The 18,743-nt window shown below is 42.7% G+C and overlaps 2 protein-coding genes across 4 annotated transcripts in view; one reads left to right on the forward strand and one right to left on the reverse strand.

Annotated features, from left to right (window-relative positions):
• Window positions 1-14,757, forward strand: part of mospd1 (motile sperm domain containing 1) — a 48,028-nt gene extending 33,271 nt beyond the window's left edge. For all 3 annotated transcript variants that reach the window (XM_080187964.1, XM_080187965.1, XM_080187966.1), the window contains exons 5-6: window positions 5,495-5,656; window positions 10,578-14,757. In XM_080187964.1, coding sequence (XP_080044090.1) covers window positions 5,495-5,656; window positions 10,578-10,609 — 194 coding nt within the window. In that variant the 3' untranslated portion in view covers window positions 10,610-14,757. The remainder of the gene's footprint in view (window positions 1-5,494; window positions 5,657-10,577) is intronic.
• A 1,815-nt stretch (window positions 14,758-16,572) lies between these two features.
• The window catches only part of pabir2 (PABIR family member 2), a 115,599-nt gene continuing 113,428 nt past the window's right edge, over window positions 16,573-18,743 (reverse strand). The window contains exon 10 of the mRNA XM_080187963.1: window positions 16,573-17,889. Within this exon, the coding sequence (XP_080044089.1) occupies window positions 17,709-17,889 (181 nt within the window). The 3' untranslated portion in view covers window positions 16,573-17,708. The remainder of the gene's footprint in view (window positions 17,890-18,743) is intronic.

Here is an 18,743-nt window from a genome sequence, read left to right on the forward strand (position 1 = left end):
TTATTACAGCGCAGTACAGGCCCTTCGGCCCTCGATGTTGCGCCGACCAGTGGAACCAATCTAATGACCCTCTAACCTAAACTATTCCAATGTTATCCATATGCCTATCCACTGACCATTTGAACGCCCTTAAAGTTGGCGAGTCCACAACTACTGCAGGCAGGGCCTTCCACGCCCGTACTACCCTCTGAGTAAAGAACCTACCTCTGGCATCCGTCCTATAATTACCACCCCTTAATCTAAAGCTATGTCCCCTCGTGTTAGCCATCACCATCCGAGGTAAAAGGCTTTCACTGTCCTTTTATCTCCCTGTATCTGCGTGGGTTTCCTCCAGGTACTCCCATTTCCTGTTTCCACAGTCCAAAGATGTGCAGATTAGATGAATGGGCTATGCTAAATTCTCTCTTAATGTAGGCCTGGGTAAGATGCTGAGTCGGTGTAGATCCGGTGGGCCAAGTGACCTGCACTGTAGGGGTTCTTTCATTCTCTGAGGTGTTCAGATGTATGGGGACTGCGGATGGAGTCAATAAAGTTTCCATTGGCCGAAGGGTTGGCAATCAGAGAAATACCAATTTCAAGTGATTGACAAAAAACCAAAAGTGCCATGAAGAAAAGTTTACACAGTGACTGCACTACCTGAGAATGTGGTGGAGGGTTTCACAAGGAGATTAGGTAAGCACCAGAGAAGGGAAAATGTCCATGGCTAGCAGAAGGATCGAGATAGTGGGATTGGTAAGTTGTTTTAAAAGAGAGTCAGCAGAAACACAGGGGGCTGAATGGCCCCTTCTGTACAGGAAACATTCTATAATCCTTGAGGTTTTTAGGTGTCTAGATCACCAACAACTGTTCTGGTCTCCCCATGCCGACATTATAATTAAGAAAGCCTACCAAAGCCTCTACTTTCTCAGAAGACTAAGGAAATTTGGCATGTCCACTATGACTCTCACCAACCTTTACAGATGCACCAGTAGAAAGCATTCTTTCTGGCTGTATCATTGCTTGGTCTGGGCTCCTGCTCTGCCCATGACTGCAAGGAACTACAAAAAGTCGTGAATGTAGCCCAATCCATCACTCAAACCAGCCTCCCATCCATTGACTCTGTCTACACTTCCCACTACCTCGGCAAAGCAGCCGGCATAATTAAGGACCCCATGCACCCCGGACATTCTCTCTCCCACCTTATTTTGTTGGGGAAAAGATACAAAACTCTGAAGTTATGTACCAACCGACTCAAAAACAGCTTCTTCCCTGCAGCCTTCAGACTTTTGAATGGGTCTACCTTATATTAAGCTGATCTTTCGCTACACCCTAGCAATGACTGTAACCCTACATTCTGCACATTCTTTTTCTTTCCTTCTCTATGAATGGTATGCTTTGTCTATACGTGGTGCAAGAAACCTTACTTTTCATTGTATCCCAATATGTGTGACAATAAATCAAATGATCCAAGGAAACATTTAAATGAAAATGTTGATAGAAATTTGAAACTTTCTTCCACAAACAGCAACCACTGTTAGCTTTGAACATAAGAACATAAGAACATAAGAAATAGGAGCAGGAGTAGGCCATCTAGCCCTTCGAGCCTGCCCCGCCATTCAATAAGATCATGGCTGATCTGTCGTGGCTCAGTTCCACTTTCCCGCCCTCTCCCCATAACCCTTAATCCCCTCTTTTATCAAGAACCCATCAACCCGCTTCTTAAAAATATTTAGCGAGGCAGCCTCCACCACTTCAACGGGCAGAGAATTCCAGAGATTCACCACCCTTTGAGTGAAGAAGTTCCTCCTCAACTCCGTTCTAAACCGCCTCCCCTTTATCTTGAGGCTGTGCCCCCTAGTCCTACTGTCTTTTTTGAGCGGGAAGAGTCTCTCCACCTCTATCCTATCCATCCCATTCATCATCTTATACGTCTCAATGAGATCTCCCCTCATTCTTCTAAACTCTAACGAGTACAAGCCTAGTTTATTCAGCCTCTCCTCATAGCTCAACCCCCTCAACTCCGGTATCAGCCTAGTAAACCTCCTCTGCACTCCCTCCAGGGCCAAAATATCCTTGCGCAGGTGCGGCGCCCAAAACTGCACACAGTATTCCAGCTGCGGCCTCACCAATGCCCTATACAGCTGCAGCAAGACCTCCCTACTTTTATATTCAATCCCCCTCGCTATGAAGGCCAGCATGCCATTCGCCTTCCTGACCACCTGCTGCACCTGCAAGCTGGGTTTTTGCGACTCATGCACAAGGACCCCGAGGTCCCTCTGCACCGTCGCCTGCTGCAGTTTTTCGCCACGTAAGTAATAGTCCTTCCTACCATTCTTCCTACCAAAGTGGACCACCTCACACTTGCCAACATTAAATTCCATTTGCCATTTCCTGGCCCATTCGCCCAGCCTATCTAGATCCTTCTGCAGACTCTCCACACCCTCCGCACAATTTGCCTTTCCCCCAATCTTGGTGTCATCAGCAAATTTCGACACCCTGCACTCGGTTCCCTCCTCCAGATCATCTATATAAATGGTAAATAGCTGAGGCCCCAGCACCGACCCCTGGGGCACCCCACTAGTCACCAACCGCCAATCCGAATAGCACCCATTGACCCCCACTCTCTGCCTCCTATTTGACAACCAATCCTCTATCCACGCTAACACCCTACCCCCAACTCCATGTCCCCTGACCTTCTGCAATAACCTCTTGTGAGGTACCTTGTCAAACGCCTTCTGAAAATCCAGAAAGACCACATCCACCGGCTCTCCTCTATCCACTGCCCTAGACACATCCTCATAGAACTCCAGTAAATTTGTCAGACACGACTTCCCTTTAATGAAACCGTGTTGCGTCTGCCCTATCAAGCAATTCCCTTCAAGATGCCTCGCAATTTCCTCCTTAATGACGGATTCCAACATTTTACCTACCACAGACGTTAAACTAACCGGCCTATAATTCCCCGCCTTTTGCCTGGCACCCTTCTTAAACAACGGCGTAACATTAGCCGTTTTCCAATCTTCCGGCACTTCCCCGGAATCCAGCGACGTCTGGAAAATAACCACCAAGGCATCCACTATAACCTCCGCCATTTCTTTCAGAACCCTCGGATGCATTCCATCCGGTCCTGGGGACTTGTCCACAATCAGCCCCTCCAGTCTGTCGAGCACCACCTCTCTAGTAACAGTAATGTCATTAAGACCCTCCAGTCCTACCACCTTTCCATCGCTAACACCCGGCAAATTATTCACGTCCTCCTCCGTGAAGACAGAAACAAAAAAGTTATTCAATACCTTAGCCATATCCCCATCCCCTACCACTAGCTCCCCTTTCTCATCCTCTAAAGGACCAACGTTCACCCTAGCCAGCCTCTTCCTTTTTATATATTTATAAAAACTCTTGCTATCCTTTTTTATATTAAGCGCTAGCCCAGCTTCATAGCTTCTCCTACCCTCCTTTATCAACTTCTTTGTCAATCTTTGTTGACATTTAAACCTTTCCCAATCCTCTTCTCGCCCACTGCTCTTAGCTACTCTAAATTCCTCCGCTTTTAATTTAACACTTTCCTTCACCTCCTTCGTTATCCACGGCTTATTACCTCTCCTCCTACTGTCCTTTTTGACCATCGGAATAAATTTCTGCTGAGCACCAAGAAAGATCTCCTTAAAGATCCTCCACTGCTCCTCAGCAGACCTACCTTCCAACGCGCTCCCCCAGTCCACATTCGCCAATTCTTCTCTCATCCTACCATACTCCCCTCTATTCAAACAAAGGACGCGTGTCCGGGAACCCACTTTCTCCTCCTCCATCTGCAACAGAAACTCCACCATGCAATGATCACTCTCTCCAAGAGGATCCTTCACCGCAAGGTCCCTAATTCTACCCGCCTCATTACATAGCACCAGATCCAAGATAGCTCGCTCCCTCGTCGGCTCCAACACACACTGTTCAAGGAAATTATCCCGGCAGCATTCCAAGAACTCCTCCTCGAGCCCACCTCGTCCAACATGGGTCGACCAATCAATATGCAGATTGAAATCTCCCATAACTACGGCCGTCCCATTCCTGCATGCCGCACTTATTTGCGCGTTAACAGCCCGCCCCACCTCCAGATCATTATTCGGGGGCCTATAGACGACACCCACCAGCGTCTTCCTCCCTTTGCTGTTCCTAATCTCCACCCACAACGATTCCACTTTCTGCTCTTTGGCTCCGATATCATCCCTTGCTACCACCTTGATACTATCCTTAATCAGCAGAGCTACGCCACCCCCTCTTTCCTCCTGCCTATCCTTCCTAAACACTTGATAGCCCCGTACATTCATCTCCCAGTCCCTGTCACCTTGCAGCCACGTCTCTGTAATGGCCACCAGATCGTATCCATTTGTGTCGATCTGCGCCACCAGCTCATCCACTTTATTCCGAATGCTTCGTGCATTCAGATAAAGCGCTTTCATCCCAGCCTTCACCTGGACCCTATTTGCCGTAACGCCACCAATTGGGACATCCTCGGCCTCTTGCAAGTTTTAATTTGGAGAATGATAGCTTTTGGTTAACCAGAGGTATTAAGGGATATGGAATAGTGGAAACATGGAATTTGGCTGCAGGTCAGGTATGAATTCAATGGATAATAGAATCGGCTTAAGGGGTGAAATGACTTCCAACTGTTCCTATATTCTGGTAACTGGTATTTTATGAGCCCTGTGTGTCTTTTATTTTCTGCCTTTACAAATATGGTGGACAGAATTCTAACAGCTCATAATGATCACTGCACATCAGAGGCTCAGCTACCTGTTATCTTGCTGAGAAATGAGTGTGCACCATCAGATTCCTGGGACTTGTATTTAGATTGTTCCATAAAAATTCCCTTGGTGATGTTTTTGGAAGCTATCGTTACTTTTATTCTTTCCAGGAACTCTCTGTCCAACTTAAGTGATTAATGTCCATAGCTGATGATAAATCTCACTAACTATAGGCTTGCCATTTCCCTCTGGGTGCTGCTCCACTGGCACTCGCAGCTGTCCTGTGCTTCACGTAAGTGACTTCATGGCTGAATCTTGGACAACAGTATTTGACTACAGGACGCAACAGCTGCACAGGTCTGGCCCTTGTCTGACATTGCCTTGTGTGCAGGAGTCATGGGATTGAGCTTAGCAATTGTGTCTCTACATCAGCTACTTTGAGGCATCTGTATTGTTAGTTAACACTTGCCTGGACTCAGCAGCTGAACATCAGGAGAGTAATGTGTAAGTGCACCTTCAGCTTTTTTCTGTATCAGAACAGCACTTCAATAAAAACAGTGGGGACTTTAAACATTGAGTTTGTGCAATATACTAATTATCTGATATCAGTGGGTGGGAAACCATTTTAGACCCAGCTGGCACATTTTGCAATGAAAAGATTGAGGTCCTAGCTGAAAGTTTCTGCTTTATCTCTTTTTGTCTCTTGAGTTTAAATAATAGCTCCTGAACAGATTACTCTATACATCACTTGAGAACATCTCATTAATTTTCAGAATCCAGAACTGCTTCTTCGGGACCGAGTTTACTTACTGTCTTCCTGGGAATCATCTGCATTGTAGCATTAATGTTACCAACACTTGGAGAAGCAGAATCTTTGGTGCCTGTCTACCTCCACTTGAGTGTCAATCAGAAATTAGTTGCTGCTTATGTTTTAGGTAAGTACATTAATCATTGAATCACGTGCTGAGTGACACTGAGACTGTGTTTAAAGTCAGGGATTCCATTGAGGAGGCTCCTACGTCTATGGTTCTACATTTCTCAATCATTCCCTGAGTAAACATGAATAGCTTTTGCTTCAATGACTGAAACTCTGGCGATACAGAAATGTAATATATATGTTACTGCCACTTTTCTCTATATTGAGGGTATTGATTTCAATTGGAAATGTTTATCTGCTGTGATGCTGTGAATACAAAGTTACAGTATTGACCACCATTGCAATTTCAGTGATAATGCAATACTCTGCACAGTAGGTTTTATCACATTTGCTTTTCATGACGTGTTCTAGGAATTTTGCAGTGCAAAGAGGCCATTTGGCCCATCTCAGTTCAACTGGGCATTTTTTAGACTGTTGTGAAAGGAACATGTTTTGAAATTATGAACATTTAGAGAAGTTTAGTATGATCAGAAATAGTCAGCACAGCTTTGTCAAGGGCGGGTCGTGCCTTACGAGCCTAATTGAGTTCTTTGAAAATGTGACTAAACACATTGATGAAGGAAGAGCGGTGGATGTGGTTTACATGGACTTCAGCAAGGCGTTTGATAAGGTCCCCCGTGCAAGACTTCTGGAGAAAGTGAGAGGGCATGGGATCCAAGGGGCTGTTGCCTTGTGGATCCAGAACTGGCTTGCCTGCAGAAGGCAGAGAGTGGTTGTGAATGGGTCTTTTTCTGCATGGAGGTCAGTCACCAGTGGAGTGCCCCAGGGATCTGTTCTAGGACCCTTGCTGTTTGTCATTTTCATAAATGACCTGGATGAGGAAATGGAGGGATGGGTTGGTAAGTTTGCCGACAACACAAAGATTGGTGGTGTTGTGGATAGTCTGGAGGGATGTCAGAAGTTGCAGCGAGGCATAGATAGAACATAGAACACTACAACACAAACAGGCCCTTCGGCCCACAAGTTGCGCCGATCATATCCATACCTACCAGGCCATAGAACTATCTATAACCCCCAATCCCATTAGATCCTATATACTCATCCAGAAGTCTTTTAAAAGACCCCAGTGAGTTTGCCTCTACCACCACCGACGGCAGCTGATTTCACTCACTCACCACCCTCTGAGTGAAAAACTTAGCCCTAACATCTCCTTTGTATCTGCTCCCCAGCACCTTAAACCTGTGTCCTCTCGTAGTGACCATTTCAGCCCTGGGAAATAGCCTCCGAGAATCCACCCTATCTATACCTCTCAACATTTTATAAACCTCTATCAGGTCACCTCTCAACCTTCGTCTCTCCAGGGAGAAGAGACCGAGCTCCCTCAACCTATCTTCATAAGGCATGCCTCTCAATCCAGGCAACATCCTTGTAAATCTCCTCTGCACCCTCTCAATAGCTTCCACATCCTCCTCGTAGTGAGGTGACCAGAACTGCGCACAGTACTCCAAGTGGGGTCTGACAGGGTCTTATAAAATTGCAGCATTACCTCCCGACTCCTAAACTCAGTCCCTTGATTACTGAAGGCCAGTACACCATACGCCTTCTTGACCACATCCTCCACCTGCGAGGCTGATTTAAAAGTCCTATGGCCCCAGACCCCAAGGTCCTTCTGATTCTCTACACTGCTAAGAGTCTTACCCTTGATATTATACTCCTTCATCCCATTGGACCTGCCAAAATAGACCACTACACGTTTATCTGCGTTGAATTCCATCTGCCACTTCTCCGACCAGTCTTGCATCCTATTATAGAAAAGCTATTATTAAACTAGAGAGACCACAGAAAAGATTTACTAGGATGGTACCGGGACTTGGTGGTTTGAGTTATAAGGAGAGGCTGGATAGACTGGGACTTTTAAAAAGCATTTAAACAGTTACATAGATAAGATGGGTATAGAGGGCTATGGGCTAAATGCAGGCAATTGGGATTAGCTTAGGGGTTTTTAAAAAAGGGCGGCATAGACAAGTTGGGCTGAAGGGCCTGTTTCCATGCTGTAAACCTCTGACTATAATCATTTTCATCACAAAAGTTGGCATTAGTTCTCCTTGTTTATTTGCTACTTCCAGCTTTTTTCTATTATACAACTCTTAGAAACCTTTGCCAAAATCATCTCTCACTAGCAAGCACAAACTCCCAACCCTATCTCAAGTAGGGTGGTACAGTGGTTTGCACTGCTAGCTCACGACATCAGGGACCTGAGTTCGATTCCCAGCTCGGGTGAGTGCCTGTGTGGAGTCACACATTCTCCCCATTGCCCATATGGGCTTCCTCTGGATGCTGTGGTTTCCTCCCACATTCTAAAAGATGTGCTGGTTAGAACAAAGAACAAGACAGCAAAGGAACAGGCCCTTTGGCCCTCCAAGCCTGCGCCACTCATGCGCCCTACTAGACTATTCGTTTGTATCCCTCTATTCCCAGTCTGTTCATGTGGCTATCCAGATAAGTCTTAAACGATCCCAGCGTGTCTGCCTCAACCACCTTGCTTGGCAGCGCATTCCAGGCCCCCAGAATCCGTTGTGTAAAATACGTCCGTCTGACATCTGTGTTAAACCTTGCCCCCCTCACCTTGAATCTGTGACCCCTTGTGTTTGTCACCTCCGACCTGGGAAAAAGTTTCCCACTGTTCACCCTTTCTACGTCCTTCATAATTTTATACACCTCTATTAAATCGCCCCTCATCCTCTGTCTTTCCAGGGAGAACAACCCCAGTTTACCCAATCTCTCCTCATAGCTAAGACCCTCCATACCAGGCAACATCCTGGTAAACCTTTTCTGTACTCTCTCCAAAGCCTCCACGTCCTTCTGGTAGTGTGGTGACCAGAACTAGACGCAGTACTCCAAATGTGGCCTAACCAACGTTCTATATAGCTACAACATCATATGCCAACTTTTATACTCTATGCCCCGTCCTATAAAGGCAAGCATGCCATATGCCTTCTTCACCACCCTGTCCACCTGCATTGCCACCTTTAAGGATCTGTGAACATGCACACCCAGGTCCCTCTGTGTGTCTATACTCCTGATGGTTCTGCCATTTATCGTATAGCTCCCCTCTATATTAGTTCTACCAAAATGCATCACCGCATTTATCTGGATTAAATTCCATCTGCCATTTCTCTGCTCAATTTTCCAGCCTATCTATATCCTGCTGTATTCTCTGACAATGTTCATCGCTATCCGCAAGTCCAACCATCTTTGTGTCGTCAGCAAACTTACTGATCACACCAGCTACATCATCTTCCAAATCATTTGTATAAATGACAAACAGCAGATATCCCGATACAGAGCCCTGTGGAACACCACTAGTTCACAGACCTCCAACCAGAAAAAGACCCTCCGCTGCTACCCTCTATAGCCAAGCCAGTTCTCCACCCATCTAGCTAGCTCTCCTTTTATCCCATAAGAGTTAACATTTTGCACAAACCTGCCACTGGGGACTTTGTCAAATGCTTTACTGAAATCCATATAGACGACATCCATGGCTCTTCCCTCGTCAATCTTCTTTGTCACCTCCTCAAAAAACTCAACTAAATTTGAGGCATGACCTCCCTGTTACAAAACCATGCTGTCTATCACTAATGAGATTATTCCGTTCTAAATGTGCATGCATCCTATCGCTAAGAATCCTCTCCAACAGTTAGGTGCATTGGCCATGCTAAATTCTCCTTCCTTGTATCTGAAAAGATGCCAGAGGGTGGCGACTAGGGAATTTTCACAGCAACTTAATTGCAGTGTTAATGTAAGCCTTACTTGTGACACTAATAAATAAACTTTATTCAGGGACTGAGGAGAAGAATGGTGCCTAACTTATTGAGGTAGAAACTGTAATTTATCAAAGGAAATTAGATATAGATGGGAAAAGAGTGCTGGGAAAATGGGTTTGGAGTAGTTGGGTCCAGATGCAGAGGTAGCATTGACAGGATGGTCTGAATGTGCTGTAAGTTCCATGGTGATGTTGTCACTATAAATATTGAAATGGGTACAGGGAAGAACAAGTTAATGGGACAGTTCAGCTTGAAGTGCCTGAATCCCTGAGGGGTGCTTGTGTAAGGGAGCTGGGTTCTATTCCTGAATTGGGTCAGGTCAAGTTGGCAGAAGGGGTGAACTTGAGGGCGTTTCTGAGGACATTATTCAGAATCAGTAAGCAGATATCGTGAATATACAACAAGAGGTGAAATTCAAAGAAGTTATGGGGTCAGAGGGAGGATCTGGAGAATCTTTGTATTGATTAGTTATTGTGAAGTTTGAGATTCATCACACCTAAAAGGAAGATCAAAGATTTTTTTGTTAAAAGCGCTAAATGAGGTGAAGGATGAAATAAACTGTGGACCAGGTCAGTGTTGAGACATCTGCCAGGGCAGAATTGCTGAATATTTCCAACATTATGTCTCAATTTCAGATTCCTGACATTTGCGTCTGTGGTATTTTGCTTTATTAAGATTTCTTTGAGTTGCTTTAGCTACAGGTCCTGTCCCACACATTGCCACAGAGAATTCTCAACATTTGATCACTGCAAATCAAAGTCACCAGTTAACTGATCAGTCAGCATATTTCATCTCAAACAGAAGGGAATGAGAAAGTGTGGCTACTCTTTAATCTCCCTGTGGAGTTCAAACCATTCCTATCTGTGTTTTCCTTCATATGAGTTGAAGGGAGGCCTGGTCTCCCTGTCCACATTCAGGGAGAGGTGGTGTTCCTTCTGCTTCCAGAACATTTTCTCCCCAAGCAGCAGCAAGACAGATTGTGGTCAGTTGATTCATTAACTGATTGTGGAATCTTGCTATTTACAGGTTTTCCTAAATAAGTGACTAATAGTGAAAAATATTTCATTGAATGCACAGCCTTTGAGATGTCCTGAGGACATTGGGTGTTCTGTATAAATGCACATTCCCAAACAAACAGAATCTTCTTTATTTCAGGTCTTGTGACCATGGTAATCCTGCGAACATGAAAAAGTGAAATGAAGGAGGGAGAGTGGGGACTGATCACTTGTTACTCTGGGCACAGGCTGGTCCTCTAGGGCGCTGTAATACCGTCTTCAGAATCTGAAAACAGCTGGCAGGAGCAAGCAGCATGGATTTATCAAACTTTGTGCATTTTATTGTTTACGCAAGACTTTGGGACAAGATCGCCAGACATAAGAGTGCAGTCTCGTTGTCCCAAAACACCAAGTCAATAAGCTTTCTTTGTTTTAATTGCTCTGAACAGTTTGGATAAACGATTTCACATCTGCATAGAACTTTTATTAAATAGAATATTTGTTACTTTTTACTCCTTGTTCAGCTTTGCTATGCAATCATGTGTGTTCCATGACAGGTGAGATCCTGAGGAAAAGCTTTGGTCCCTTGCAAAGCCAGTGAGTATCCATGAACTGCACCTGGATAGTGCCAGGAATTGGTGACATCCAATTCAGTGTAAAGTGATAAAACTGATTTAATAACAAGCCCTTAGCAGTGCAAAGCACTGTATGCTATTGGAGCAATGGGTACACACACAATACTGTAACCTGTCCCTTCTCTCCACAGATTCTAGCCAATCTTTAATTCCAGATTTAGTCTTTATTTTAACAAGTGCATTTGTCAAACTTCAATTTGGATGGTTTTCAAAATGCCTAAATTTCTATTTTAATCCACAATGCCAGTTGTGGCTCAGTGGGCAAAATGGTCCCCTCTGAATCAGAAGGTCATGGATTCAAGCCACAGTCCAAAGACTTGAGTACATTATCCAAGGTGGCACTCAGTGCAGTACTGAGGAAATGCCACACTGTCAGAGGGGGTCAGTACTGAGGGAGTGCTGCACTGTCAGAGGGTCAGTACTGAGGGAGTGCTGCACAGTCAGAGGATCAGTACTGAGGGAGTGCCGCACTGTCAGAGGGTCAGTACTGAGGGAGTGCCGCACAGTCAGAGGATCAGTACTGAGGGAGTGCTGCACTGTCAGAGGATTTATTTTCAATTTGAATGTTGAACTGCTGAGGTGGATAGCTCAATTCCAGTCGAGCAAGATCGCCTTTCTATTGTTTGTTCCTGAATTGGCCCCAGCAAAAACTGATGAACTGGTCATTTATCACACTGCTTCTTGTGGGAGTATGTATGCAGGAACTGACTGCAGCATTTCCTTCATTACAGGAGTGACTATACCTCAGAGTTACTTCAGTTGCTGTAAAACACTTTGTAGTTTCCTCCTTTTGGAAGCAGACATTGGGACTGACAAGTTCACACAGCAGCCAGCCCTACCAAACTGTATCACATACCAAGTGCAAACATTAGGTGTTTTAAAGGGAACATTAATTTTCCTCATAGATTGTTGCAATAGTTCCACCTTAGTTAGCTGATTTTAAGATTAGGTTTAATGTGCAGTTAGTTTTGTGAAAGCCAGTACTAGGTATAAGATTAGGTCAGTGCACGACATATGCTAATAGCTTAGGTAGCCAGAGGCTTGGTTGTAGATGATCGATGATCGTCTCAGGAAGTTCTGAATTGTTGCAGGAGTTGCCTTCCAAGTTGGTGAAGCTCAGCAATGATCTAGAACATAGCACAGTTACTGGAGGAGTCATCTATCCCACCCTTCCCCCTTCTTAGGGTCATACAGTTATATACATCAGTGAATGGCATTCACATTGACCAGTGCTGCCCAAAGTGGTTCGATCTGCTCTCTTTTCTCCTCACACTGAGCAGCAGTCCTTCAGATTTAATAATGGGGTATCAGACCCCCTCAACTAAAAAAAAATCATTCAGGGCCAGGGGTCTAAATCTACAGAGCCCTAAGGGAAAGCTGGATTCAAAGTAGCAGGAGCAACTACCTTCCATAGTTAAATAGCATGTCAACTGTCTGAACACGCACAGTATGGCCACTTGGTTGAGACATGAGGGCTTGGTTAATACTGCCAACAGAATTATATTGTAGCAAGCAGCACATCAAGTGAAAAAAACAGGGTAATAAATGAAATGATTAGTTTATAATCAGTGTCATCTCCCCCTTTCCCCACTGCCCTGTGTGTTGAGGATGGAGTTGAAGAATTGTTTGTCTGTTTTCCTGCACGGGCCTGTATCTAAACCTCTAACTGCTCTCTTGGAGCAGGGCAGCGGATTGTGTCAAACAGAAATTACCTGAATGCCAAGGCTGCTACGTTGTTGAAGGCTTCTCCACAAAACAATAAATGTATTTAAAAAATAAATTGTTTAAAACAATTGTCAGGTCTTCTGCAAAGAAAATGAATTACTGAATGTGAGTTAAATTGTATTTAAACTTCTGGAAACAGCAAGCAGATTGCGACCACTGGAAATAAATGAGGGGGCAAACTACAAGCAGTGGGACACTGCCTCTGCCAGTGAAATGTGCTGTGTAAACTTACATTCTGCAGATTTTGTGTGTTTAAAGGTCATTTATGTTTTTAAAAAGCAGTACCAGTATGACAATTTGTAAATGTTTACATCATGATTTATACAATTTATTTAAACATTTTAATAAAGTTATTTTTGAGAACAGATTTTAACATTTGCTGTTTTTTCCATTGTGAGAATGACACTTTACAATTTCTGACTCGTTTAACTTACGTGCGTAACTAGTGCATGGCCCTCACATTGTCTGTTATACAATGCACGTGATTCCATTATTCTACATGGCAGAGCCAAATAATTGTTAAATTAAAACAACAAATTAAGTTCATGCAGTTAATGAGCAATTAAATATATACAGACACTCATTTCTACCTAATGTACTGGATCCTCAACCACCAAGGTTTCTATGATAACAGTGATCATTTGCAGAAGGTGTTAATGAGTAGTCTGCATCTGGGACTAACCTGACCAATGCTTGGTTACTGTTGGTGACCTCTTCCAGTTTTCATAAGTGACTTGGATGAAAGAATAGGATACAAGTTTCTAAACTGGTAGGTGGTGTTTGGTGTGAGGGTCATCCACTTCAACTTTAGATCAAAGTATTTTCTAAATGGTAGCTAGAAATTGTAGGTGAGCAGAGATTTAGGGGCCCCATGTACCAAAACCATGGTTCGGGGACAACCTGTATTTAGAAATGATTTTCTCTGCAGGTCATGAGTCTTTTTCCCCCAGAGTGGAGTAGGCAGGTCAAGTATTTTTAAGGCAGAGATGGCTAAATTCTTGACTAACAAGGGAATCAAAGATATTCAAGAATAGACAGGCTGTGGAGGGGAGGTCACAAATTGTTCAGTCATAATCTTACTGAATGGCAGAGCAGGCTCAAAGGGCTGAATGGCCTATTCCTAATTCATATGTTTGTATTTACATAATAAAAAAATTGGAGTTGATTTCAGAGATAAGGAGGGATTTGAAAACAAGGATGAGAATTTTAAAATCAAAGCATTGCTTGACCAATGTGGGTCAGTGAGTGCAGCTGTGATAGGTGAACAGGACTTGGTGCGAGGTAAGACATTGGTAAATGAGTTTTGGATGCCTTAATGTTTATGTAATATAGATTATGGGAGGCCAGGCAGGAGTGCACTGGAATATGCAACATAAATTATGGAGAAATACCAATGTCACCCATGATCTCCTGCTCCATATTATGACTTTGTCCATAATAAACCCAACCTTTTACCATTCAGGCCTTCACGTTGTAAATTCAGACAATGTAAACTATGAATGTTCGACCTTGAAATGAATGGAAAAAAAAAACTTGCTACTTTGATCGACTTGCATCACTCAACATAACCACAAGCTGGAGATCTCAGCAAAATGCAGAGGATCAGATATTCAATCTCACACAGGACCCTTCTAAAAAGCAAAAACTTTGTTTTTGATCTAAACACAAAGGGGAAAAATCAAATCAACTCTGACGTTTTAAGATAAAATTGTCACTTACAACACCAAACAGGCTCGGCAGCAGTTAAATTGACTCCGAGAATTGGTTTTGTTCGATTGTAAAGTAAGTGGTGTGTTGAAAATATTGGTGATTGAATCAACTTTTAATAAAAAGACACCTACTGTTAAAATGAAGCACTTGTGTTTTGCAGAATCACACTCCCAACTATTCCAGCTATCTGTAATGTTAAGAAACTAGGACAGGTGGACCCTAAATGTGAAAGAGAAAACAAGCTTGGTTTATTCAAAGTGCCTTCTTAATTTAACCTACCCGGCATCCAACCCCTACTGCAAGGTGCCATTGACTGCTCATACATTAACAACCTAATTTACCCAGGAATACCACTCCCTCAATATGCAACTTGTTTGTGATCACACAAAGCACAATATTGGTATTCTGGCAGTCACGTCTTTCATTTATGCCAGGCTATTTGCCATTTTAATGACCTGCTGTGCCTACATATTAACATTTTCTGTTTTATATATAAGTCAGATCCCTCTGTACCATAGTATTTTGTAATGCCTCTCTGTGCTTGTAAATAATATTCTGCCGTTATTTTTTTCTACCAAAGTGCATCTCACATTTTACTCCATCTAACTTTTTGCTCACTCAATTTATCCCTAATCCCTTTGCACACTTTGTATCCGCTTCACAATTTCCTTTCTATCTTTGTTCATTAGCATATTTGGCTACAATAGTCAGTCCCTTCATTCAAGTCATTAATACAGATTGTGAATAATAGTCCCAGCACAGCTACTGTTTGCCAATCTGAAAATAACCCCATTCATTCCAACTCCATTTCCAGTTAGTCAATCCTTTTCCCTGCTAATATATACCCAATAACACCAGAAGCTACTACCTTCTGCAGTAACCTTTTATCAAATGCTTTTGGAAATCCAAATACTCTATATTTACAGATTCCCTATTAGCCACCTTTTACATAAAGAACAATAATACATTTGCAAAACATGATTTTCCTTTAATAAAAATCATGTTGACTCTGCCTGATTGTATTTTGATTTTTAGAATGCTATTACTTCCTTAACAATGGATTGCAGCATTTTCCCAATGACATTAAGCTGACTGATTTAGTTTCATACCTTTCTTGAACAGACATTGCATTTGTGGTTTTCTAATCTACTGGAGTCTTTCTAGAATCTAGAGATGTCTGCGGCCACTTCTAATAAGACCCTACTATGCAGGACATCAGATCCTGGAAACTTCAGTCTTTAATCCCCTTAGCTTTCCTAGTATTTTTTTCTAATGAGAGTAATTGTTTCAAATACTTCGCTCTGTCCCCCTGATTTTCTCCTATTATTGGCACCCTTTCCAGTTCCCAATCACCACGACTTTGCATTCCTTCCCTCCATGTTTCCCTCATCCCCACCAGTATAAACATAAATTCCAGCACCTCAGCCAATAGTTATAATTTACAGAAAATATAACTACTCACCCTTGTGCATTCCTTTAGTGCTTGTTCATTTCTCTAGCCTAGTGCTCTCTCTTGTGTTACCTCAGTGGCTGCAGCAATGCTGAGTTAATGATCACTAGAGGATAAAACAAATGGCCTTGCAGGATGGTCTCGGGCAGCTCTGGGCCTCAAGGGTTCAGCTTTGGACTGAATTCCCAAGGGCAACAGCAAAAACACTGGCAGAGTGGTAGCAATGGAGGGAAAGCTGCTCTCAGGATGACTAGTTGAAAAGACTAGAATTGAAATCCCTGTAAGCCCCCTTGACCCTCAGTCATCCGTTTATCGACCTGTGCAGCTAATATTTGTACTTTTTACCAATTTACTTCTAATTTCTTCAATGACTTGCAATCACAGGATTCAACTGTAATAATCCTTGGGTTTGCTCAGAATATTATCTACATTGTGTGATGAATTGCAATTTGCAGATTTTGTGTCAGCAACATCCCTCTAGTAATTCTGATTGAAGACAGAAATGTTTGGAACACTGATGGATAACAAGAAGGGTTTACACAACAGCAGCTCGACATTATGAAGGTTTGTGACAAATCAACATTTTGCAGTTCATTAACCACCTACTGACAGATTTTCACAAATGCAGAGGAAAATGATGTTACAGAACTTTTATATATATATATAATATATATATACACACAAATATAAATTTTCATTCCATACAGTATTCCAGAACCAAATGCTCATAAGTTCCCCTTTGTTCTAAAGCCTGATTTTTCTTTTTGCACAAAGATGGAAAAATAAGGATTTTGATAAGCAGGAGATTTCAGGCAAGTCAGGTGTAAATCCACTGATAATTCCACACAAAGCAAAATAATGTGTTTACACAGCACTCTATCACTATACATGGCAATAAAAAGTTAATAAAACAAAAAAAATCAAGTTTATGGGAAAATAACAGAGTTCTATGTAACTAATAATTTATTTCCCCAGAAGCTTGTGAAACTGTTTATAGAGCTCTATGGATTATACACACAAGTCATGCTGTGATGCGGTTATGAAATACAATATTAAATTAGGCAAATGTCTCCTTTTTTCTGGTATGTTACACTATGCACATGTTTGTTAATAGCTATGAACACTCCACAGGTGCCTGATATTACAGGTAACTGCGAGACTCTGTAAAAGGTGCTTCTGCAACAATCATTCAATAAAGAAATAACTAAAGTAACTGAATCTGTACAAAGGACTAATGGAAGTCATGAGAGCCATTAATCCATGCTCCCAATTCTTCCATTACAGCAAAGAAACCAGCAGCCAACTCAAGGTTGCTTTTGTTTACCACTAACATTTGCGCTCATTTAAGCTAAGCACAAAAATCTATTCAACAACAGCTTAAAAATAAATTCAAGTCGAGAACCATTTCTGTTTAGTGCTATTCGGAGAAAGTAAAGCTCAAAAGGATCTGAAAAGGACAAACCTGTGCTGCACTTAGAATCTGCTGTGAAAATAAACATCAAAGCCAAACATTTATAATTCTGGCAGGTGACTTTTCAGAATTTTTCAGATTCCAAGTGTTGGTGCAAAAACTAAATGACAATTTCAAGGGAGGAAATTAAAAAGGGAGAAAATATTCCTCAGAATTACTACAACCAGTTCATTAACACTGACATTCTTCTACACAATTACATATATTAATGGCACCACACATTTTACACCAGCTTCTAATTGATGTAGACTCTGTTCCCAAATTCTCCCCACTTCCAACATTCCTTCCAAAGAGGGAGAGTTATTTTGGTGAAAGTCCAGCTCCCGCAGTGAAAGATGAGCAGGAATCAGATGTCGTCACTGGAGACTCTCTTACTGTACAAGACTTTGCTGGTGAATCCTGACTTGAACTCCCATTGCTGCTGCTGCCATCAAGGCAGTCTGCTGACAGACTGAGAAACAGATCACCGCTCCGGATCGCACTGAAAAATCAAAAACAGTTATCAGTGACAAAAACAGAAGATTAGTCGTTACAAATTAACCAGTCTCATTGCAGAATTGTTTAATTGTTATCCATTTTAGTCCAATACCCAAATGTTCCCAGATAGTGTTCAGGACACTTTCCTACAGCAGGACTTGTCTGATCCAACAAGAAAGGATCCACTGTTAAACCTGGAACTTGCAAAGGAGCTGGTCAAACAGATCAAGTGTCAGTGGGGAAACATTTAGAAGACACTGATCACTGTATTGTAAGATGTAGGATGATAAACCCCCTGCTCTTAATCTCTATGCCTCGGCTAATAAAGGCAAGTATACCATATACCTTCTTAACTACTTGATTCAGCTGTCCTGCTACTTTAAGGGACTGGTATACATGCACACCAAACACCACCTAATCGTTGGTATCGTTGGTACTTCCCAGAGTCCTAACGCTCATCATGTATTCCCTTGTCTTATTCGTCCTGCCCACTGCATCACACCACACTGATTCAAATTGAATTCCATTTAGCACTGACCAGCCCATCTAGAATCCTCCTATAATCTTAAGACTATCCTCCTCACTATTTACGACCCTACCAATTTTCTTATCATCCGTAAACTTACAAATCAACCCTCCTACATTCTAGTCTAAATCAGAAACCACAAACAAGGCCCCCAACATTGATCCCTTTGGGACCTCACTGAACACAAGTCTTCCAGTCTGAAAAACACGGACTGACTGTTACCCTCTGCTTCCTGCGACTCTGTCAATTTTGGATCCAATTTGCCAAATTTTCTTGGATCCCATCGGCTCCTACCTTTTGCTATCAGTCTCCCATGGGGGACCTCATCAGAC

This window comes from Carcharhinus amblyrhynchos, chromosome 4 (genome assembly GCF_965287045.1).
Source record: "Carcharhinus amblyrhynchos chromosome 4, sCarAmb.v2.hapA, whole genome shotgun sequence".
NCBI classification, from domain to species: domain Eukaryota; kingdom Metazoa; phylum Chordata; class Chondrichthyes; order Carcharhiniformes; family Carcharhinidae; genus Carcharhinus; species Carcharhinus amblyrhynchos.